This window comes from Arvicola amphibius, chromosome 11 (genome assembly GCF_903992535.2).
Source record: "Arvicola amphibius chromosome 11, mArvAmp1.2, whole genome shotgun sequence".
Lineage (NCBI taxonomy): Eukaryota > Metazoa > Chordata > Mammalia > Rodentia > Cricetidae > Arvicola > Arvicola amphibius.
Window position 1 is genome coordinate 6171396 of NC_052057.2, and position 23368 is coordinate 6194763.

Genomic DNA, 23368 nt, shown 5'->3' on the forward strand with positions numbered 1-23368 from the left:
TAGCTAATAAGGAAAAGTTAATGTTAAAAAGAAACAATTCTGGGCATAGTGACACACGTTTGAGACCAACCTGCACTGTGCGTGCCAGACAAGTCCTTGGCTGTGTAGCAAGTCCATCTTTAAAAAAAAAAACAAAAACAAAAGCATCAATATAATTTCAGTTTTTCTTTGTGCGATGTGGTACCATACGTGCTTTCATTATAGACTCTTCCCAAAGGGGAATTGTAAAATAAGGACCAGGGCTGGGTAGCGTTGCCACCTCTTCATGTTGCTATGGTAGAACACTGTGACAGAAATAAACTTGGGGGAAAATATACTATAATCCCAGCACTAAGGAGGCTGTGGCCTACCCTGGTCCCATAGTGAATCCTAAGCTCACAGGATTCTACATAGTAAGCGCATATGTCTCAAAAGCGCAGATTAATTAAGCTCCAGGGCTTTGGTGGTGTGTAGGTACATATTTACTGCACAAACTCTAACCATGGACATTTGGACTTCTTCAAAGTCTGTCAACTTGGCAATTGACTTAGAAGCCCAATCGCAGTGGATTTAAACCAGCTCCTCCTCTCTAAGGGTTGCCTCTGGGAAGGACTACCAGCGGTCTCTAGAATTGTGGAGCTTAAGCGTCATCCCTCTGACCCTGTGGAGGTCCAGTTCCCTCACATGACCGCTCATGTGATCTCTGGTGATGCTTTTACTCTTAAGAGTCATTTCTTTGGAAGATCCTTTCTTCTTTGGAAGATCCTTGTTCGCCTGCAGATGAGTAAGCAGGATCGAAGTGATGCTGGGAGGTGGGTGTACGTTGCTAACTCTACAGAAATTCTCAGGGACTGAGTGGAGGTGGGTGTACGATGCTAACTCTACAGAAATTCTCAGGGACCGAGTGAGGTATTCAGTCCGAGAGTGTATAATTCTTGAAGTGTTTTTAAGGCCCTCTTCTGAAAGTTTTCAACATTCCTCTCTTGCTGGAGTCTGTGTGCATAACAGCAAACTCATGCTGTCAGGGAGAGCAAGGTGCCGGGACTCCATCATTTCCCTGTGCACAACCTGTTATTTGAATTCAATAAGTACCGTTTCTCGCATGGCCTGCTCCTATGCTAGGGAGGAAGTTTAAGGAAACTGCTGGCCCACAGATCCTGTGCCTCTCTCCTGTCTTCTTCCTCCTTGCTCCCGTGGAATAAAGGGGACTCACACTTCCATGTCCTTCCCTTCACGTTTCTTTTTCTTGACGAGCTACTTTAATTTTATGTTACCAACGCCTCTCCCCTTCTTGGCCATGTATGTTGCTACAACCTTCTGAGTTGCTTAAAAACACACTTCCCAGCTTGATGGGGTGACACTCGTCTTATTAATCCTAGCACTTGGGAGGCAGAGGCAGGCATGTCTCTGAGTTCAAGGCCAGCCTGGTCTAGCCAGGGATACACAGAGAAATGGTGTCTTGGAAAAAGCCGTCCCCCCCCCCACCCCAAGAAAAAAGAAAAACACTTTTCTGATTGGTGGTGGTACCTTGCAGACAATTGGGCAATCAGATTGACACCCCTTCTCTCCTTTTTTCTGCAGCAGGGAGATCATATGAGAAGGGATCATTTGGGACCTGGGACTCAAATCACCTGAAACTCAGTGTTTTAATGACTAGATTTCGAAGCTGAGCGTGGTGGCACCGGTGTGGTAATCCCGTCACTCAGGCAGCAGTAGTCACCCGTCTCACAGAGATGTTTTTAAGCATGTGATTGGCATGCATTCAGCTCACAGTATACTGGCAAGTGGCCGGTGACGAAGGACAGGTCCGTGTTGCATTCCTGACACACAGAAAGCAGTTAAAGGGGCTTGGGTTCAGAATTCACACACACAATGTTTTCATTTTCTTTGCTCATAAAGACCAAGGCCATTGTTGGGAAATCGTCATCAGGCTGTGAAATCCGACACCTCAATTAACAAAACCTTGGGGGAACTGGTATTGGGAAGTTTCTGAGACCTTGTTACCAGGGAAGGAGCTGCAGAACGCCAGGCAGGCACACCTAGTTAGAACCTACACTTAGCTGCACCCAGTCCAGATGCTGTGCCTTTAGCTGTCTGCTGTGGAGGATGCATTTGCATGTGAGAGGCGTGTGAGGGTGGTGAGCAGGTGTGTGGGAAAACTGTGTAATCGTCTGTGAAGGAGACTGTATACCACGGGGATTGCCTTGGGGAAGATGGCCTTGTTCACACAAAGTACAGTTTATCAGATTCTTTGTTGGTACTTAAACACTTGGATGAACGTTGGACCGTTCTAAGTGTTGGTTGCTGGCCCTTTCAGAAGTAAAGACAGAAACCTGAGAAGCCTTGGACATAGCACGGGGAGTGTTTTCCCAGGGCTTTTCACACAGCCCGTCAGACACTTCTCCCCCATCTGAGAAGAAAATCAGAGCTGCGTTGGCTTCCCCTTTTAATGACAGAGTCGAGGACAAACAGGGAAATGGTGTCTCTGCTAACATGGCTCTGTGACAGTGGATGTTTGGTCTCTTTTTAGCCTTCCCACACCGTAGTCACTACCGAGGCTATTGTCCCACAGCTGTGTGGTATCTATAGTAGGTTTTTGGTTAGCAGGACCCAGCAGTCATAAGGGAAGCATGAGATTCTCTATTGGGTGGATATGAGAAACCCATGCAGTTGGTGAGAGCAGCAGAGCCGTCAGGGCAACCCCCAAACTGAACCTGGGTCCTCCATCTCTGCTTTCTCTGGAGAAACAAATTGTGCTGTGCTCCTACAAGAGGATACTCAAAAATAAAAATAAGGAACTAAAATGCAACAAATTTACATTTTAAAACAGCTACCTCTTAAAAGTGTTATTTTTAAAGAAGCCAGAAACAAAAAAATTATGAACCATGTGATCTTATTTATATGAAAGTTTACAGAAGTTAGAGCCATAGTTCTAGAGGCCATATTTGTGGTTGCTGGGGGAGCTACAGGGGACTAACTACAGAGGAACTTGAACTTCTGTAGGTCCTGCAAACTTCCAGTACATGATTACGGCAGTGGATATACAACTATATACGTTTGTTAAAACTCATTCAGTTCACATAATTACTGAATTTTAACACATGTAAATTACATCAATAAACAAGAGACCCCAAAGAGTGTAAAGACAAGTTTCCAGATAGCATTTCAGTACCTTCCCAGCCTAAAATGATGGATGTCTCTGTCTCTGTCTGTCTCTGTCTCTCTGTCTCTGTCTCTCTCTCTCTCTGCCTACTACACAGGTACCCAACACGGCCAGAAGAGGGCATCAAATCCCCTAGAGATTGTTGATTGTTACAAGATGTTGGGTGCTGCCCAGCAGGTGCTGGAAACCAAATGCCAGTCCTGTGGAAGAACAGAAAGTTCTCTTAATCCATTTCTCCAGCCGCATCTGCCATGCTTTGTGAGACCAGGTCTCTGAACTAGGACCTGGCACTCACCATTAGACTAGGCTGGCTGGCCAGCTGGCCAGTATACCCTAAGAATACTTCTTTTTCCACCTCCTCAGGGCTGGGGTTGTAAGTGCACACCACTATGCCTGCTAATTTTTTTAATATGCATTCTGCTCATATTCCCCAACCCCTAGAGGGTATAATGTTATCTTGACTTTGTTATTGGAGAAATGGCAGTGGGATCCTCTAGCTTACTTTGGTTTTCCTCATTCTGAATGGGAATACAGTCTTCCATACTGATTGGAAACATGGGGAAAGCAAGTCCTTTTGTTTATCCATGAACTCCTTAGTACCTTCTGGTTTTTATCAAAATGATTTTAAAGAAGAACGCCATTTTAACCAGCTTTTTGAAGTCTTTATTAACTTGGTGTGTATTATGTGTGTTGGGGGCATGCCCACATAGACCACAGCACATTTGGAGATGAGAGGACAACTTGAGACAGTCTGTCCTTCCGTGTGGATCCCGGGGGCTGAACTGAGCCCTCTGAGCCATCTCAGACCTTCTAACTAGTCTCGAGCTGGCTCAGTGGCACCGCTTCCTGGGGACCCGCGAAGCTCCACACTTCTGCGGTCCGCACCAAACACTCTGTCCGTCCCGAGCTGCTGAACGCTGACCCCACTGTGTCTCTTTCAGCATCCAGTGCTTGACGAGCCCATAGCCGAAGCCGTCTGTATCATCGCCGACACGGAGAAATGGACCGTCCAGGTGGCCACGAGTCAGAGGAAGGTGATGGACACCATGAAGCTAGGCCAGGATGTCTTGGTCTCCAGCCAAGTGTCCTGTTTGCTCCAGTCCGTCCTGCAGCTCTACAAGCTGCACCTTCCTGCCGACTTTGTGAGTATTTGGCCTTCCATCATCAAAACATATGTGATTAAAAGATAACTTTTGTGCATTGCTTTGATTATACATATCACAAATGCAGACACATTGTTTTTAATGTACTGAAGGTCTGCATCAAAGAAGAATGGAACATGCAGCTTCACAGCCTCAGACAGGTAGAGCTTCGATGCTGCAGAGGGCAGTGTCACCTGAGAAAGCAGGTAGTAAGGCGGATACAGGGGAACTGAGCCGAAAAAGAAATTTGAAATCCTTCATTGGAGAACTTGTAGATGATCCAAGGCAGATCGTTTTTTTCTGTGAGCATCCTCACCGTCTGTCCGTTACAGGTGAATGGGCTCGGCTCACATTTGAAAGGACTTTGTAAGAACGTATCACATGGTGTCTCGGTTGTTCCTTCCCAAGTGGAATTTTTTAGAAAGACTTTTGTGACATTTTAACTAGAAACTAAGAACAGCCTAGAAAGTCCTAGAAAAGGGTTACTAGCTCTCCCCTAGTCAGTGGACTATACATAGCAGACTCCTGATTCGTGTCGAGTGCAGAGAGCAGTATAGAGGAAGTGTATTCATCAGGTGAGCAAGGAAAGCTGGACAAGGAGAGAGACGGAAGGCGCATAGCTGAGCAGCCTCACTGCGTGGCCTTAGGGACACACACAACGCGGGAGTGCCTTTTCTGCTTCCTTCCCTTCTGTGCAGGGCGGCTCTTTGCAGCCAAGCCCTAGTTCAAATTCCTATCTCCCTCCTGATCTCTGGAGAGAGCACAGAACTGTTTACCAGCCCGACAGGAAGCATCAGCTAATACACGCTGGTCGTCTGTCTGTCTTCTTAACGGCCAGTTCCTCAGTTGCAGCTCTTGGCACACACAGTCAGGACTCTGTTGTCAGTATTCTGAGGGATGGCCGTGAAAGCTGGGGCAGTGTAGAAGGGGAGGAAAACCTTGAAACATCCCTGGGTCACGTGGCCAGTACTCCTTGTATGGTGGACGATGGCAAATCCTCGAAGCCCGGGTTCCTTGTTTGCAGAGTGAAGATAGTTTGAACTTGTTGTTAGATTGCTCTGCAAACCAGCGAGGAGACGGTGCTTTTCAGACTGGCCAAGTGCCACACCGGCACAGGAGGCTGCAGAAGCCACTTTGTATGTCGGTTCACAGTCAGTGATTGGGCATGAGAACCATTTCTGAGTTCTGAGTATGAGCCTTGTAAGCTCTCATCTAGAAGAAAAATAGAACCTGCTTCAGGCTGGGCGATGGTGGCGCATGCCTTTAATACCAGCACTCAGGAGGCAGAGGCAGATAGATCTTCGTGAGTTCAAGGCTAACCAAGTCTACAGAGTGAGTTCCAGGACTGCCAGGGCTACACAGAGAAACCCTGTCTTGAGGAAGAAAAAAAGCTGTTTCATATGCTTAGGAAAATGAGTTAATTCAAGTGAAGGACTTGGAATGGTGGTAGATGTTCCAATCCATCAGTAAACAGTTATTACTGGCATGTGATAGACAATATTGATGGTGTAACAACTGGCAACATTTTCCATAAAAATCTTTATTTGGCTCGTAACTGAAGCATGTTCTTGCAGGATGTCTCTTCCGGGGTTAGCAGGAGAAGCAGGTTTCTTGTTTTCTCCTAGAAGCAGACTGATTTGCCCATCCTTTGAGGCTTGAGTTTCCTTTTCTGTAAGGGAAGGAGGAGATATCAGAGCCCATGGCGGCTTGCTGCTGTCTTTACAGATGCCTACATTGGATTCTCTCAAGACATTGTTCTCATTGTCAGACATCTTAACTATCAAAGCAATAAATTATAGAAAATTCTTTCTGCTTAATCTGGTAGAAGTATTCATAACTACATAATAAGACATGAATGACCTACTTGACCTGGCAGAACCAAGATCCAAGAGATTTCCGTCTAAGTGTTGCTTTTGAGAAAATACACATGGAACTTGTATATGGAAGAAAATAACTAAAATTTTAGAAGTCAAATGGTATTCCTCTCAGGAGTAAGATCCGACAAAGAGGGGTAACCACTCAACGTAATTCTATTTGAGTATGAAGCTTTAAAAAGCCAATTTTTTGTAAATGTGTTTTTTCCACATTTAGCATATATTTCTAGACCCAACATTGCGTCATACATTTTTACTGCGGATTGAAAACATTATACATAAAAACCACTTTAAGCCATAAAGAATTCAGTATGATTTGAATGTTTCTTGCTATCTTGTAACTCTTATTTAAATACTATGTACTTTACTTCACAATGAGCCAAAACTTGGTGGGAAATCTCTCTGCTGTTTCCCTTTGAGATTGGTGCCATCCCCCTGCCTTGAGCAGTGCTTACAGCTTGGCTCATCCTCTGCATTGTGCACCTAAGATGCTCACCAGTGACAGACTCAAAAGCCCCCACGTCTCACAGACACTTCTCCCCCGCCACTCATCAGCCCAGATGGACAGGGTTAATGTTTTCGAATGCATCTGTTCATCTTTTTACCCTGAAAATAGGAGGCCTAATGGTCTAGAAGGAAATTATGGATGATGGAATTGTCTTGCCAACGCTGTCAGGTGTCATCTCCCAGAGACACTGGGCCGACTGCCTTCCAAATGCAACAGCCTTTGCTGCTGGCAGGAGACACAAATGGATGGCTATGGTTCCCTAAAAACCGAAGCTAAACGCAGGTCCAAGTGAAAAGATGTCCCCAGATAATTGTCTTTCCTTTTGTTATTAAAGACCTAGTTAAAGGACACGCTAGAAAGCAAAGTGCAAGTCTGAAGTGACCTTGTTCCCATCATTCTGCTTCTAGGAATGTATTATGCCAGAAACGTCTGAGGTCCAGAAAGAACCCAAGAGCTAAAACATTCTTTACAAAATTATAGCCCCAATGTAGACTGCCCTACAGTTAAGTAAACAGTAGTAAGGCAACATTTTTCTAAGGCACTCGCCATGAAAATGGCCTAGTAAGGAATTCTTAAATACGAGATTATTGGTAAGTTTCTCAACAAGAAATCTTGTGAACAGAGATGTAAAGACAAGCACGAAAATAAATTCACTTCTGCAACCCAGAACTCTCCGTTCTGTAGGGTTCTGATACATAGGAGGAGTGTGTCTCTCCAGAGAGCCAAGATGATGACAGTCCTGACTCCCACATCGGTTCCAAGAACAAAGTTAACTATTTAAAAGCCAGAAAGACGGGTTGTTCATGCTTAGGGAAAAATTTCAACTCTGTAAAAGGTTTTCTTTTTTTTAAAAACATACTAGAATACTATATATGCAAATGTTAATAGCCATTTTATGAGAAACGTAGGCTGGTGGTTCTGGGGGTTTATTTGAAAGGGAGCGGTCACAGCTGTGCATGTAGAAATGGATGCGGAAAAGCCCAGCTCTTAAGGCCCTGCAGATGCTGCAGGCGCAGTCCTCATTGTCAATGCTGTTGGTTGCAGTGCGTCATGCATCTGGAAGACAGACTGCAGGAGATGTACCTTAAGAGCAAAATGCTTTCCGAGTATCTCCGGGGACACACGCGTGTGCACGTGAAAGAACTGAGTGTGGTGCTGGGGTGAGTTCTGTGTAAGGCCGACCTTTCTCCCAGCTGTACTGACGATAGTCTCTCTGTCTTACATAGATGCACGCGCACGCACACACACACGCGCACACACACACACACACACTTACTGGCCTGTGCCATTCTATACCTACCGGATCAGTAACCTCACTCAGAGGTGTGCCCATGCTTCTCCCCAGTGAGCTGCAGGATGTAGGCTGCAGCAACATTCAATCTCACTCTGCCTCTTCATCTCTAGTGACACAGTCGTGATGCAAAAATCACAAGCTGTCGGGGTAGCGGCAGCTTGTCTCACATTGTGGAGGCGTGAGAGGCACTTCCTGCCTACCTCCTGGGTTCACCGCACCCAGGATTAGGCTTGCTCTTTGCTAAGGATGTCCACAGTCTCCTGAGAGCACTGGCCCCACTTTCTCTACAAGAAATTCTGACTTCCTTCATTTCCATTTCTGGTAGAGAAGTAACAGAAAAGACTCTACCTATAAAGAATTTTTCCACCATATCACTGATGGTGATTCTGCTAATTTGGAATAAGAAAATGCTGTGTCTATAATGTCACCCTTAATTTTCTACTAGGCCTGGTAAAGTTTTGTTTTATTTATTTAGTTTTGCTTTTTGGATGATTTGTTTGTCTTGAAGATGGGCTATCATTTTGTAGTCTTATGATGCTGGCTTTAAATTCAGGATCCTCTGGCTTCAGTCTCTTTACTGCTAGGATATTACAAGCATGCCACCACCATGCCTGACTCCCAAAGTAATATATCATCATCATCATCATCATCATCATTAAATGTTTTTATTTTATATGCATGTACACTTGCACGCCACATGTATGCAGGTGCACTCGGAGGCTAGAAGAGAGGGATGGATACTCAGTTCCCTGAAGCTGGAGTTACAGGTTGTTATGAGTCTCCTGACCTGTCTCCAGTCTCTGGAACAGCAGCGTGTACTCTCACTGCTGAGCCGTCTCCAGTTCTGACGGCATTGGTTTAGAGTTAGGCCTTGAGTCCTTGTCAGATTTTCTGTCTTTGACAGATCGGTGACTAAGGCAATAGAAAAGTTACTGCTCTAGAGACGCCATGACCAAGGCGACTCTTATAAAGGAACACATTTAATAGGACTCACTCACAGTTCCAGAGGTTTAGTCTATTACCATGGCAGGGAGCACGTGACACACAGGCAGACAGGGTGCTGGAGAAGTAACTGAGAGTTCTACATCCTGATCTGTGGACAAGAGACTGGGCCTGGCATGGGCTCTCAAGGCAACTCCTCCTAGTTCTTCCCATCCTTTCAAGGGGTGCCACTCTCTTGTGACTAGGCATCAAATATACGAGCCTGTGGGGACCGTTCTTATTCCAACCACACTCCAGTCATATGTTTTTGGTAATTTATTTAAAAATATTTTCCCGTTTGGAGGGATTGAGCTTTTGCTCTTACCTTGCAAGGTACTTGGACTGTTTTCCCTTCTTTCATGCCTCAGATTTCCCATTGATAGGTCTGGTCCTATGGTTACAGGACTCTGTCCTACTCTGACTGGGACAGAGGGCCATTCATAGTCTTAGAAAAAGTTTTAATTTTGAAAGAAATAGTTAGAATCTATCCCACAGTCTGAAAGTCTCCTGTCCTTCCCTTCCACACGACAGCTCTTTGCCATAAACCATATTGCGCCCCCTGTGTCTGTCTGAAGCGACGGCACCTCTCCTAGCCTTTGTTCACAGAACACTGAGCTCCGTTCCTCAGTAAGTCACAGAACCGTTGTGTGAAGAACCTGCCTTGTCATTTCCCTAAGGGTGATCTGGGTATAGGTTCAAAAGCAGTGTGCCTTCAAGAGGAAGGATGCTGAGGAACCCGTATCGTGACATGGCCATGCAAGGAATAAGGACTGGATGTCCCTGCCGCGGGAAGACCAGCCATCTACCCTCTTTCCAGCACCACCCCTTTTGAAGCAGCGTCTCCTGGGAGGGCTTTTCATTCTCTCATCTCTTTTGATCACATTTTTTCCTTACATCTTATTTATTTAATATATGAGCATATGTGTGTAGGAGCTTGCATGTACCAGGGTGTGTGTTGGGGGTTCAGGACAACTTATAGAAGTCAGTTCTCTCCTCCATCATGTAGGTCCTAGGGATGAAACCTGGGTCATCAGCCTTGATAGCGAGTGCTTTTACCAGCCAAGCCATCTTGCTGGACTGTTTTACATTCTCGTGAGTTTTAAAAGCTGATCTGGACTTAGAAGCTGGTGCCTAGAAGGAATTCTTTCCTATGACATGATGTGGTTTTATAATACTGCCCTTGAATTTTTCACCACTCAGGATCGAATCTAACGACCTGCCTCTGCTGACCGCGATTGCCAGTACTCATTCTCCCCACGTGGCGCAGATCCTCTTATAACCGGCCGCAGGACTGTTCTTGGAAACCGAGTCGGAAGAGTGAGCTCTCGGTGACGGCAAAGGCGTGGGAGCACGACGGAGAAGACACGGAGCTGCGACGGAGTGGCTGTCTCATCAGGAGGCTTGTGCTCACTTGGAGCAAGGGGCAGCTTGTGATTGCTCGGGTGTGTTCTGAGCCTCTGCTTCCCCGGAGTCAAAAGAAAGTGACCTTCCTGGTGGGAGGAACATCAGCACTACAGTCAGACTAAGCAGACGACTCTGGTGCTGTTGGGCAGAATATTGAGGGCTGACTTTGGAGTGGGGGTAGCCAATGAATAGAGCATTCCGTTAGGAAAATGTTTCCTGTGTAAGCATGAGAGAGCATGAAGTATTGCTCTAAGAAGAAGCAGGATTCTAGGTCGGAGCTCTCTTTACAGATGCTGCTGTGAAGAAAGCCACATTGTGCCGCTGTCTGCTCTGTGCTGTGTCACATAGGATGTGGAAGGGGATTGCCTGTTAGGAAGAGATCTTTGTCACCCTCAGTTTGCTGTGGTCCCAGTGCAGCCACACGCAGATCTGAGGGACTGCTGGTGCAATAAAGCCCATGCATGATTCCGTCTAGCACCCGGTGCTCATAGCGGGTGCAGCAGACCGCATCGGCCTGTGCAGTCTAACACTGGGTAATCACCCTCAGCTTTAGTGTCCGCAGCCTTCTCCAGAAAGACCTTCTACCAAAGTTGCTCCCATGAGCTCAGGCTAGCGCCTCTGGCTGAGCCCTCCTAGCCCGAGCTGCTTTCCTCCTGCGAGTCCATGCAGACGCTGCCTGCGGCTGCCTGTGCTGAAAAGTGCGTCTGCCCACTGGAAAGTGAGCCCTGCAGCGGCTCGGAGGAAGCAAGCAGGCAGTTTGGACTTGTAGAAGCAATCCATGCGCGGTCTGTTTTTACACGATCAGCTCTGCACTTTTTAAAACATCTTTCCAGAAACTGACCGTGTACAAACCTTGCCCACGGTGAACTGTAAAAACCCAAAGAACCTTAGACTACTGAGCGTAAAACAGTCTGTGTCCAAGACTTTAAAAACAAAATCTGGTGTTTAAATGCCAGGAGCCAGTCAGGTCAAGTCAAACCGTGTCAGGTCCTTAGGCCTGGCCTTTGGTGCTTGAGAATGTGGGATAGCGTCCAGGGGGCTCAGACGACTTCCTAGTTTATATCTGATAAAATCCTGATCCATGTGACAGTTGTCTCTATTCGTTGAGAGCGTGTGCTCCTGTGGACAAATGCCTACGTCATCTCTTAGTAGGCTAGAGCGTGATGCTCTCTCTCTCTCTCTCTCCCTTCCCCTCCTGCTCCCTCTCCCGTTCACCTTTTGTGATTTGCAAAAGGTGCCTCAAGGCACTTAAGATCTTTAATTTGCATTTTTTTGTGTTTCACAAAATGGCGATGTCCCGTTCTTTGAGATCTTTCCGTGTTCTGTGAGCCAGCCTTTGAGTTACTGATTCCCATTTGCTGGCTCCACGATGTCATCCTTTGCTGGGGAAATCCCATTTTGGTCTCAGCTCTCTGAGCTCGTGTTTTTCCTCTTTTTTCCACGCTGCGGAGGAACTGTCAAAGCAGAGGTCAGCCTTCCACCCTCGCCAGCTCACAGTGCTCCCCGCTCCCCTCCTTTCTCCCGGCTTCTCTCGTTTACACATGGATACTGCCTCATCACCATCTTCTGAGGTTCTGGAGAAAAGAACTCAATGCACGATCATTCGGTTCTCGTGTTGACAGCCAGACCTGAGGAGCTGAGCTGTCGGCAGGTTACTTCTCAGCCTCGTGCTTAAAAATTTAGCCTGGGCCTTCAGATCCTACAAAACAACCTGCCTCTTACTCTAACGTTCCAAATTTCAGAAAAGCTGGGCGGTCACATGGGGTTACCTCAGTGGCCTCTCTTGCTGCTGCAAAGGAGGACACGCTCGCTGCTTCTCTCCTGGCTCCCAAGGTGTGGACCGGCCACATTTTGTCTTAATGTCAGCCTGTTCTCAGAAGCGCAGCAGCAAAGGAGTATCTCATGGACTTGTGTTGAGACGCCCACGCCGCCGTGCATCACGGATGGCTTTGTTCCATCACAGCTGGAGAGTCCAAAAGGGACCCCACCTTCTCCTAGACCCAACTCAAGGGAAAAAAATAAATGAAAATGTTTTTTTAAACGTTGAAATTAATCTACCTCAGTTGACAGGATTCCGCCCGCCCGCTCGGACGTCTTACCTGCTGTGTCACTGCTTGTTGGACTGAGCAGCCAGTGAGGCGGGGCGGACGGGGCGGAGGTGTCAGTGTTCCTGTGATGACCTCTTTCCAGCATGTTGCGGTTTATACGCGATAAGTCGGTAAGTGATATGAATGTATAGGCAATTGTGTTTTAAAAAAATGACAATGAACGTTGAAAATGTAGCTTCCAGATTCCAAAGTATCTTGTCTCATCAGTGTTACGCGGCTTTTGTACAGCTCCAGCCCGTGTTTCAGAAGTGTGCTGTTTATACTGACAGGAGCTCATCTTCTCACGCCTCACGGAGCTGCTGTTTACACATCACAACTTTTTAACCTAACCGTGTTTTTCAGAATTCGCTTTTTTTTTTGGAGGGAGGAAATTCCCCACTTGCTAAATGATCCTCAATTTGTTGTCTGGGCTTTTAAAAATCAGGTCTTCAAATTTTATAAACTAGTCTGTAGCTTTTTAGGTTCTTCGTTAGTTGGATGTACATAAGGAATATAAAATGACCCTCAAATTCTTTCAGATGTCTGGGGTTTGTCTCCACCAATGCACACTCGGGATTGTGTTCACACGGACTTCATCGTGAAATCAAAAAGGTCCATGGCATCTCTTAGTCAATGTGAAATGGTTTGTTTGATTTTTTTGTGCTTGGCAGAAAAGACATTTTAATACAATTTTTACTTAAAGCAGCCTCCCTGAATGTTAATTTTTAATATGTTAAAATTTGTTGAACATCTGGAACGTGCGTCTGCATTATGTTTAAATTTCAGTGTTTTAAAAAGGAAAAATTCTGGGATATATTATTATTGAACTTTCATTAAGAGAAATTTATAGGACTTTTTTTAAATCAGTTGAATGGATACTCATGTCAGTGTGGATTTTTTTCCTTAAAGCAACATTCATGTATTATTTTAATCCATTTTTTCTGTGACATTTGGTGCAATAAACTTTCTGAATTTATCTTGCAAATTGTCCTGGCGCTACATGATTGGTTTGTTGCATTTAATCAAATCCAGCCTTGAAATGACTTGTGGTGAGTGGAGACTTTTGGTTAGCATCCTGGAAGGTGAGCACCCTGGCCCAGGACACTGTCAGGATTTGCAGCAGCAGCAGCATCCTGGAGCCTGTGGGAATGCCCCAGGGCCAATCTGTGTGACCTTTAATTGCCCTACCTGACATTCATTGGAGTGATAAACCTGTTTTTAATGATCTAAGTTGAGAATTTGTGGTTTTTACCTGACATTGGCTCGTGGTGAATTTTCCAAGAATGTAACGGTTGTCTATCCTGGGGTTGTAGATTTCCTCTGTAAAGGTTAGAACAAGTGTCCGCTTGGTCCTCACCCAGAACTAATGGTGTTTTGGAACTTCCGTCATCAACAGCTGTGTCTCTCATAGATCAGGACACCAATACAGTGCATCCCTGTCATTCAGCAGCTGTAGCCGCTGCCTGCACGGAGCGCTGCACCTAGGCATCTCTTTACATCTAAGCCTCTACTCCAAACCCTGTGTGTTTAAATAGCACGTCCAGGGGCCAGAGGCTGGCTCAGCAGGTAAGGGTGCTTGCTGCTAAGCCTTACAGTGTTAGAGCCCCAGAACCCAAATGGTGGCGAATGACTCACACACGACTAGCAAGCAACTTTCTCACACGCTGGGGCGGGGCGGGGGGAGTGGGAGGCCATGTTGCCACAGTTTGAGAGCCCCATAGCATATCTTCAGTAGGACGAGACCCTGGCAACTGTGTGAAGCTTATCCACGCGAGCACCAGCGTGCTTGCCATCCACTGATTTTAGTCTTCTGTTGCTGAACCCTCCTTGCACACAGAACAGATGAGAAGCATCTGCCAGGTTCTTTCTACAGGACAGGCATGGACTACACTGGGGCTTCCCCTTCTCGAATTTTGTAACTTTGGGTTCCCCTTTGTAGCCATGCATGGGGCCCCAGCCCTCTGGGCTGCAGTATCTTCTTAGTGTCCCTTCTCAGCTCCCTCACAGTGGACCTCTGACGCTGGGATAAAGAACAAAGGTCCCAGCTTCTGTTTATAAGCCCTCTACCAAGGCCTGTATACACACCGCACAGTCTGTATTCCATTTTGGTCTCCTCCTGCCTAGACTCTTCTGTTGGATGATTGATGTGTTTTTCTTATATCATTTAATCCTCACAGCTTGGTGAGACGGGTGCCGTGATGCAGATGTTCATGTGTCAAGTTACCTAGGCCACTCTTCTCAGACTCTTGGTCAAACACCAGTGTAGGACATGCTGTAAGAGTATTTTTTTTTTTAGATGAGATTCATATTTCAATCAGAAGATAGAAGGACGTAGTAGTGTCTAGATCGCCTCCAGATCCAACTGCACGTTGGTCTTTGCTGGCCCCAGTCTGCCAGCCAGCCCTAGAGCCAACCCTATAAACTGGGTTTTCTAGACCCTACCATGACACAAACCAGTTCCTTACGATGAACACTACTGTCTCTTCCTCTCCAAGTATGCACATAGGTCCCATGACTAATCCAGGTACTGAAGAGTTCAGCCCAGTGGTACTTACCATTCAAATGGACTTGGGAGGGAGCCAGATACAGCTGTGATTGATAGGAAGTAGCCTCTTCTGTCTCTTTCCCAGCTCTCTCTTCCCAATGACCTCACTGTGTGGTCCCTTACTGGCCCAGAATTAGCTATGTAGACCAGGCTAGCACTGAACTTATGACTACCCTCCTATCTCTGACCTCCCAAATGCTTGGATTACAAGCATGAATGACCAGGCCTGGCTTAGATTAGACTTTTGAATATCTAACATAAAAAGTACAATTAACTCCATACTGTGAAATTCTACTTCACTCTGCTTCCCGGCTCCTCCAATCCTCTCACACTGAGCTCTGAGGGTGCAGCCTGTACCCCCTCGTTCTGCTAACAGCCTGTTTCCCCGTACCTCAAGTGCTGGTCTGATTCCATCTCAAACCATCACTTCTCCCCCTCTGGCTGTTCCAGTCCTTCCCTATTTTCAGTTGGGTAGTGTCGTGCTCTTCCTGCATTTCATGTCGAAGAGTTCTCATCAGTTCTCATCGGTGCTGATTTCCAAACCTTTCTACTCTGCTAATCCTGCCCCTCTCTTTTTAAAACAGCAGCAGCCCAGTAAACCCCAAGGGCTTTAGCATTATGGGACTCACATAAGTTAGCTGCTTTACCCCCAGCCTCATCAGCAGGTATTCTTTGTACAGGTACATACACTCTGTTACTGGGGGTTGAACCTAGGGCATCAAGCATGCTAGGCACTGCTAACCTAAATCCCCAGCCTCATATGTTTTTTGTTTTTTTTTTTTTTTTAATTTTGAAACAGGATTTTACCAAGTTTTCCAAGCTGGCCTTGAACTCAGTATAAACCAAGCAGGTTCCTGCCTCAGACTCCTCCTTTAAGTAACTGAGTTTACCAAGCCTCCTCCACTGGCTCACTTTCTTAACTTTTAAGAAACAGGATCTCACTGTGTCACCAAAGCTGAACCCAGTTTCTCGGACTCAGTGATTCTCCCTAGTCAACCTGAGTAGGTGAGACCACACAGCACACGCCACAGAGCCCAGCTTCTTTTCACTCCAATATGCAGCCGTATTGAAGCACTTACATCCTCCTGAAGACAGTCCAGCGCTGTTGGCTTTGCCTTCCCAGTCTCCCTCCGCTTGTCCGACCAATTCCCTCTGTTCTATCTCCAAATTCAATTCATGGTCAAATCCTCTGGCACCCTGGTAGTCAAGGTCCCCATTTCATCCACAACGCATGTTGCCCGGGAACTGGACAGAAATGCAGAATGGCCAACCCACTGCAGACCTGCTGACCCATGCATAATTTGCATCTGAATTCGGTCTCCACGGAGTTTGTTGCACATTAACATCTGAGAATCTAATCTTGAGCTCAAAGGCATTGAGGGAGTAACAGAAAGAATGCATCAAGTAAAAGAATTTTTTTTAAAGAATGCATTAGGCATTGGTACATTGGAATTTAGAAGACCACAAGAATACTGGTAAGCTGAGAATGAAATAGAAATGAATGGTGTTCAAAGGGGTCTGTGCCTGTAAATTTTCCAACATTTAGGTCACTACCTATTAAGAAAAAAATCAAGATGGAAGAATTAGAAATGGAAGAGAAGAGAGAACTTGAGAGATGTTTGTAATTTTTGTAAAGAAAGGAATTTAACTGGAGAAACACATTTGCCTAATTGAACTCCAAAAACATTTGCTAGTGCATTCTATGTAAATGTGTACAAGAATGCTTCATACTGCTAAGTACCCTAAATTGTACTTTTTACAAATGTCATTAATCCCTCAAGTTTATAAGTAGCGAAATACATGCAGTAGCACAAGTAAACATCCCCTTTCCTCCTCCCTCCAGGTAAGGTTGTAGGACACCACCACAAGGACAGTTTTCACTTCTCAGTGGCTCTGGGTACAATTATGATTCTTACGGTGTAAGAATGGGAAAGGCATGGACGCACGAGCTGTAATTCCATCACTCTGGAGGTGAAGGCACTGGGATCAGGAGTTCAAGGTCATCCTCAACAATGTAGTGAGTTTGAGGCCAGCCTGGGAGACTCGACAGACTCTCAACTTCTCTAGAACAGTAATGACTTCCAGCATTCAGCGGTGCCCAAGTGGGCGGTGCCCTGTGGATGCTTTTCCCATGTTGTATTCATTATTGGCTTTTGAATATGTAAGAACGATTGCTTGGAGTTAAGTCCATGAAGAGGGGTTACCATGAAGAAGGTGGGAGTTTTCTCAAATATCCACAACTCTGAGATCCTCCAAAAACACAGATGAGGATAAGGAGTTTCTAATGTATCCTGAAATTTTAAAGAGTAAGCCTGCCTGATGAGAAGCTTATTTGAACGATATAGTATTTATTTTCTTTTAAAGAGGGATGTGCTTGTGTTCAGCAGGGATGAGTTCAACCCACATCTGGTGGCAGGCAGTTTGTCAGGGTCCCTATGCATGCCACACAGTCTGAGTCAGCCTGCATAGAGACAGCAGACAAACCCACCTGGAGAAAGCAGCCTGAGTTTTCCCACAGCCTTGGAAGATACGGGTGCCACAAAAGATGAAGACGAAGACGCAAATGGAGAGAAACTTAGCAAGTAACTAATTGTGATGTGTGACACCAACATGCTGTCTTGGCTCAGTGAAGTTTGATTGTGAATTGTAGACCTAAATCTTACAACAGTAACCATGGTGATATGAGAGAACATTTTTGTTATTAGGAAATACGCCCTGAAGTGTCTAGAAATAAAATGTCATTGGGTCTGCAATTGTTTTCAAATAGTACATGGGGCAGGGTATAAACACATATACTTAAATTCGTAGTGAGGGAGAAAATACATCAAAGCAAATAAAATCAATTGATGGATCTGAAGAGTATAAAAGAAGGGCTTTCTGCTGTTCTTGCAAAATTTTCTCTAAATTTTAAACCATTTGAAAGTAAAAGAAAAATCTTTTAAGCAAAAAATTTTAATGCAAAATGTAAAAATCTTTGTTTAGATTTAGTGGTGATAGGAGGCATTTGGAACTAATGTGTGACCAGGCTCAAAATGAGTTCGATAATCTAGCTGGTCCAACTCTCCATTACACAGATGTCAATCATTGCCTCAGTCACTGCCCTCCCACAAGTCAGCCCACCTGGGACGGTAGCACTTGAACTCCCTCTTTTCACACAGTGTCCCTTCCCAGAGGATGCATCCAGCTCCCTGGCCAAAAGCTTCAAAGGGTGATGGTTGATGAGCGGGCTCTCTGGACACAGGGTTAAGTTCCGTGCTAGAACCTTCCAAAGACTCTTCAAGGAAGCAAGACGGCACCCCGTGTACAAAACAGGCGTCTGAATAGGTGTGAGCTATTCTGTTTTCCTCTCTGTCATAGAATCCCTGTCTTAAACACTGAGCAATGACAAAGGCACCATGTTGTGGGATGGTCCAGGAGGCCAAGACCGGAGACTGCCCTCTGAAAACGGTGGCGGGATGCATGATAGCACATCCTTGATCCTCACTGTTCACGCTCCAGATTTCCCAGGAAAGTGCCTGCTGTCCCCATCTTATTTATTCTTAAAAGCATGTAAGGAAATTACTCAACTTGCTAAGATGCTGAAGATCCTAAAGGGAGAGTCAGGAGAGTGAGCTGATTCTTAACGTTCTGAGCATGTGCAGGGTTTTCGGGGGGAGGTACAGGTCTGCCTCCATTCTACAGGCTGTTTTCTCAGCTTGTGGGAATTAGGGGCCTGACCATCCTCTCCAGGTCAAGCCATGTGGTGCATAAACACTGCTAGGAATGGGACCACACACCCTCCTGTTTTCTTACACGGTGAGACTCATGCCCAGCTCCCCACATCAGGGGACACTTAGGAAATCTAGACTACAATCTGCTTTTATAAGTGAAAGGGAACTATGAAACTTATTAGAATCAAATGACTCTCTAGTCCACAGCGTGACTTTTCTAAGATGGTTCGGAAAAATGGCAGCTTACCTTCTCTTCCTTCCTTGGCAGCTTGGGCAGCCTGGAGGGCAGGGAAAGCCTTGGCGATTTGCTTTGTTTAACGAGAATAGCTCTTTGGGAGTCTCTCTGTTGGGTATCTTCATAATCACTCATATTCCAGGCAAGAAAAGCGCGGCTGTATCCCTCTTGCATGTCCAAGACTGAAGGCTTCGGTTGCCTGCGAGAGGAACAGGATAGTTGGGTCGCGTGGGAAAAGACCTAGAAACAGCTGCCAGTCTTCATGGGCCACATCAGTTCATTCCTCACTGTTCTAGGCAACGTCTACACGTAGGGCCAAGGAGATCTGAAGACCTGGCCTGCCTGCCTCTCACCGAGAAGGTTCTGCCTATTTCCCCACTCTGCATCACCAGATGTCCAGCTGCTGGACATACCAGGAAGATCCCACCACAGGAACACCTGGCATGAACACGCCCAGCTCCCCATTGCCCCTAGAGCCCAGTCAACCCCGTGTGCAAGACGCTGCAAAGCAAAAGAAAGCCGAGACCTAGTGAGACTGCTTGCTGGGTGTGTGGTAGGTGGGAAGGTTTCCTGGACATCCAGAAAGTGCAGGGCTGTAAAGTCCAGCTTCAGATACTTTAGCGAGCAAATCTCCCACCCATCGACTTTGGGTCAGGTTTACAGTATCTGTCTGTAGAGTGCGCTTCAGTCCAACCAGGAGACTGTTATATCCATAACAGTCACCCTTTAATGCCAGTGGTACAGCTTGCCTGGCAGGCTGGTGGTGTAACTTGTAGGTTCCACAGCTGGGTAGATTATTGTTGTTCTCCCCAGCATCCTGCCTAGCGCCTTCCAGCACTTGAAACCTAGCCAGCAGGGAGGAAGCATTGACCAAGTTACAACTTGACTTCTCTGTGTCCTACAACCCAAATGACAGTCTCTTCAGAAACAGACTCTCATCCAGTTCTGGTGGACAACCAAGAGCACTGGGCCTGTCTCTGTGCAGTTTTGGGTGCCTCTAGGACCTCCCTACTGAGCAACACAGAAGAGTCCCACAGCTTTCCTTGGCCTTGATATCCATAGTTCCTGCTGAGAAGGCAGCTTCTGAGTCTCTATGTATTATGTCCCTATCCTTTAGATGTTTTTTTTGTTGTTGTTGTTGTTGTTTGTTTTTCGAGACAGGGTTTCCCTGTAGTTTCTAGAGCCTGTCCTGGAGCTAGCTCTTGTAGACCAGGCTGGCCTCAAACTCAGAGATCCGCCTGCCTCTGCCTCCCGAGTGCTGGGATTAAAGGCGTGCGCCACCACCGCCCGGCCATAGAAGAGTCCCACAGCTTTCCTTGGCCTTGATATCCATAGTTCCTGCTGAGAAGGCAGCTTCTGAGTCTCTATGCATTATGTCCCTATCCTTTAGATGTTTTCCATATTCTGTCTTTGCGTTTGCCATCCAACTTTGACCTGGTATGTATGGCTATGGATCTGTTTATCATGGATTCTGCTGAGCTTCCAGAACACCTTACTCTACTGTTTTTGGCCGTGGCAATGCTGTTGTCCCGCGATGACTCTGATTGTATCTAAAGTGTCGTATGTGTCCCTGAAGCTTCTGCTCACTTAGTTCAGGGGTCAGCCTCTGATGGCCAGAGTTTCTGAAACGCACTGAATGAGCTGGGCTTCTGGTCCGATGCAGTGAGGTCTGTGGCCGTGTCCCGGCAGCCGGGTTGCAATGAAAGTCAGCCTTCCTTTCCTCTGCGTGTGCTTTAAGATCAGCCAAGAGAGAGGCCAGGGTGAATGAACTCAGGCCCTGCTGACCCGAATACTGTCCTCCTAGGTATCTAGAGGTGTGTTGACATGTACGCAAGACCTGCAGAAGCCAGAAGAGTTACAGATGTTGTGAGCTGCCCTGTGGGTTCTGAGAACCAAACTTAGGTCCTCTGAGAAAGCACCAAGTGCTCTTAACTGCTGAGCCACACTTTTAGCACGTGTGTGTGTGTGTGTGTATGTGTGTGTGAGCATGCATGTGCCATGTCATTGGTGTCAGTCAGAGGACACCCTTGGGTGTCAGTCCCTACCTGGTACCGGAACAGTTTCTTCCTGTTTGCTTCTACAGGCGCCAGGCCAGCTGACCTGCGCTCTGGGAGAAGTTTGACAAAAACACTGGAACTGATTTTAGATTGACTGTTTCTTTTACTATTTAAGTTATTTTTATCACACAACAATGTTTAGATTTTCCTCTGTAACTGCCAGTTCAGAGATGACCAACTTCTTCCTAGCAGCCTGAATATCAAGAAATGGGCTGAGGAGAGAAAACAGGCCTCAGTGCTGAGGGAAGACTGGCTGGCCCTTGCTTATGTAAGCATTTATAACTGACAAGACAAGCTTGGTTTTCATGGGGACACTTCTGTCAAAGAAAACACTCCAGGTGTTGAAGACGGGCCTTGGGGATGGGCTGTGCCTACTCTAGGCGTCTAGCCTTCTGGGGTGAGCCGGGGCCACTGTGGAATCCGTGGCTGCTCTGATTCATGAGCAAACATTTCAGTGACCCCTTGGTATGTTAGTCAAATAGCTGTCTTGAGTGAACGTTTTCGTCAAATGACTGGAACAGCTGGTTATTCTGGAGCACCGAGTGCCCAGCACCCATGGTGCCTGAAGTCACCCGTTCTCTTCTGTCTGGTGCCCCGACCCACATCTTGTGAGTTCTGTCTGGCGACCTAAAAATACTTCTACTAAATGCTTAAGTGTCTGTCTTTTGGATTCTGAGGTTAAATTTACAACGTGGCTGTTTGAAGTTCCAGTGAGTCAGCCTCCCACCTGAGCATAGCGCCGTAAGTTACTCACTTGAGTTTCAAATGGAGGCACTCCCCTTCGGGGCTTTGCTTTCTCCACGCCACCGTGAAGTGATGTACTTATGTGTGCGTGAACTCCTAGCTTTTGCTGAGGACCCTAAGGACCTGTTTTCTTGGGTGGTTGGCTCCTTCAGTGGTTGCTTCCTCAGGAATCATCGATGCTTGCACTTTCTGCTTCTGGAAGTAATAAAAAGCCCCACTGGCAGATGGGAGGTTGTGAGCTACGCATGCAGAAACAGGCCTTTCCCTGTGTTCTCCGCTTGGAACACTTAGAGGGAAACCTTTATTTCTTCAGATCTTTTCACATCTATGGTACAGCCCACACTTACCATCCCCTCAGGGAGAGCTTTAAGATACGTTCCTTCATGTTTTCCCTTTTCAACCTAGCCTCCTGCAATAGGGGGATGGGGGCAGGGACGGGATGGGGTATTGCCGTGATGAACAGCAACAGATGGGGTAAGATTTCAGAGGTGCTGGTGGCTTGAGAAGCTCCTCCCTGCCCTTGGTGTGGATGCTGTTCATCCCAGAGGCCGGGCTGGGCTTGAATACAGCCAGACATCACCACTCAGCCCTCAGGAGCAGGGGCTTTGAAGGGGGAAGCAGGACTCATTTGCAACATCCTAAAGTGCCGGACACAGTGTAAGGCAGATGAGTCTGACTTTTTAATTTTAGTTGACTCTTACTTTTCATTCACCACCCTGAGATCATTTATGATTATGCTGTACTCGACTCCCTAAACATTTCATATTTTGGAAAACACTTATTTGTCCCTTCATCAGTGGCCTATCATAGACATCATTTAAAAACATGAAGGGTATATGTGTATGTGTGTGTATATATATATATATATATATATATATATGTATTTTACACACACACATATATAACCAGACCAATAGAATATACATATTTGACAGTTACTAGTTGGGAAACTTTTAAATGCAAAGGGGTTATCCTAGAATAAATATTGCCTGGTGGGAAGAGAAAAGGGCTTATAGAAAGAAGCTATCCTTTTTTTTTTTAAGGGTAATTTATTTTAGTTTACTTACTTTCATTTAGGTGTCTATGTGTCTGTGACTATGTGCATGTGACTAGTGTTGCCCGTGGAAGCCAGAAGAGGGTAACGCAGCTAGCGTTATGGGCAATTGTGGACTTCCTGACATGATTTGAACTGAACTCTGGTCCTTTGCAAGAACAGCAAGTGCTCTTAACCACTGAGCCATCTCTCCAGTCCCAAGAAGCTCTTCCTCCTTCCTCTTCTTCCCTCCTCCTCCTATGTGTGTGCATGTTTTACCTAAATGTATGTATATGTACCAAGTGCATGTCATGTACACAAGGAGCCAGAAGAGGGTGTCAGATTCCCTGGAGCTGGAATTAAATGATTGTGAGAACATCCATACGGGTGCTGGGAACTGTACCAGCTCCTCTGTAGCAAATGCTTTTAACTGATCAGCGATATTTCCAGCTCTGCTACCCACCTAGCTAAGTTGTGCTTAATAGACAAAATCCTGAGTGACTTACAGGGTTCTCTGGAAGGCATGTGCTGTACTTGTTTTTATGATTGGGCTTCAGGATGGCAGAAAAACCAAGGGTATATCTTTGAGTTAATATAAGGCCAAAAAGTAAT

General features: G+C 46.1%; 2 protein-coding genes across 4 annotated transcripts in view; one reads left to right on the forward strand and one right to left on the reverse strand.

Annotated features, from left to right (window-relative positions):
• Window positions 1-13417, forward strand: part of Fnip2 (folliculin interacting protein 2) — a 101267-nt gene extending 87850 nt beyond the window's left edge. For all 3 annotated transcript variants that reach the window (XM_038347124.1, XM_038347125.2, XM_038347127.2), the window contains exons 16-18: window positions 4084-4284; window positions 7711-7826; window positions 10142-13417. In XM_038347124.1, the coding sequence (XP_038203052.1) occupies window positions 4084-4284; window positions 7711-7826; window positions 10142-10220 (396 nt within the window). In that variant the 3' untranslated portion in view covers window positions 10221-13417. The remainder of the gene's footprint in view (window positions 1-4083; window positions 4285-7710; window positions 7827-10141) is intronic.
• Window positions 11718-23368, reverse strand: part of C11H4orf45 (chromosome 11 C4orf45 homolog) — a 92915-nt gene continuing 81264 nt past the window's right edge. The window contains exons 4-6 of the mRNA XM_042055986.1: window positions 18935-19121; window positions 18098-18351; window positions 11718-11919 (exon numbers count right to left, since the gene is read on the reverse strand). Coding sequence (XP_041911920.1) covers window positions 11718-11919; window positions 18098-18351; window positions 18935-19121 — 643 coding nt within the window. The remainder of the gene's footprint in view (window positions 11920-18097; window positions 18352-18934; window positions 19122-23368) is intronic.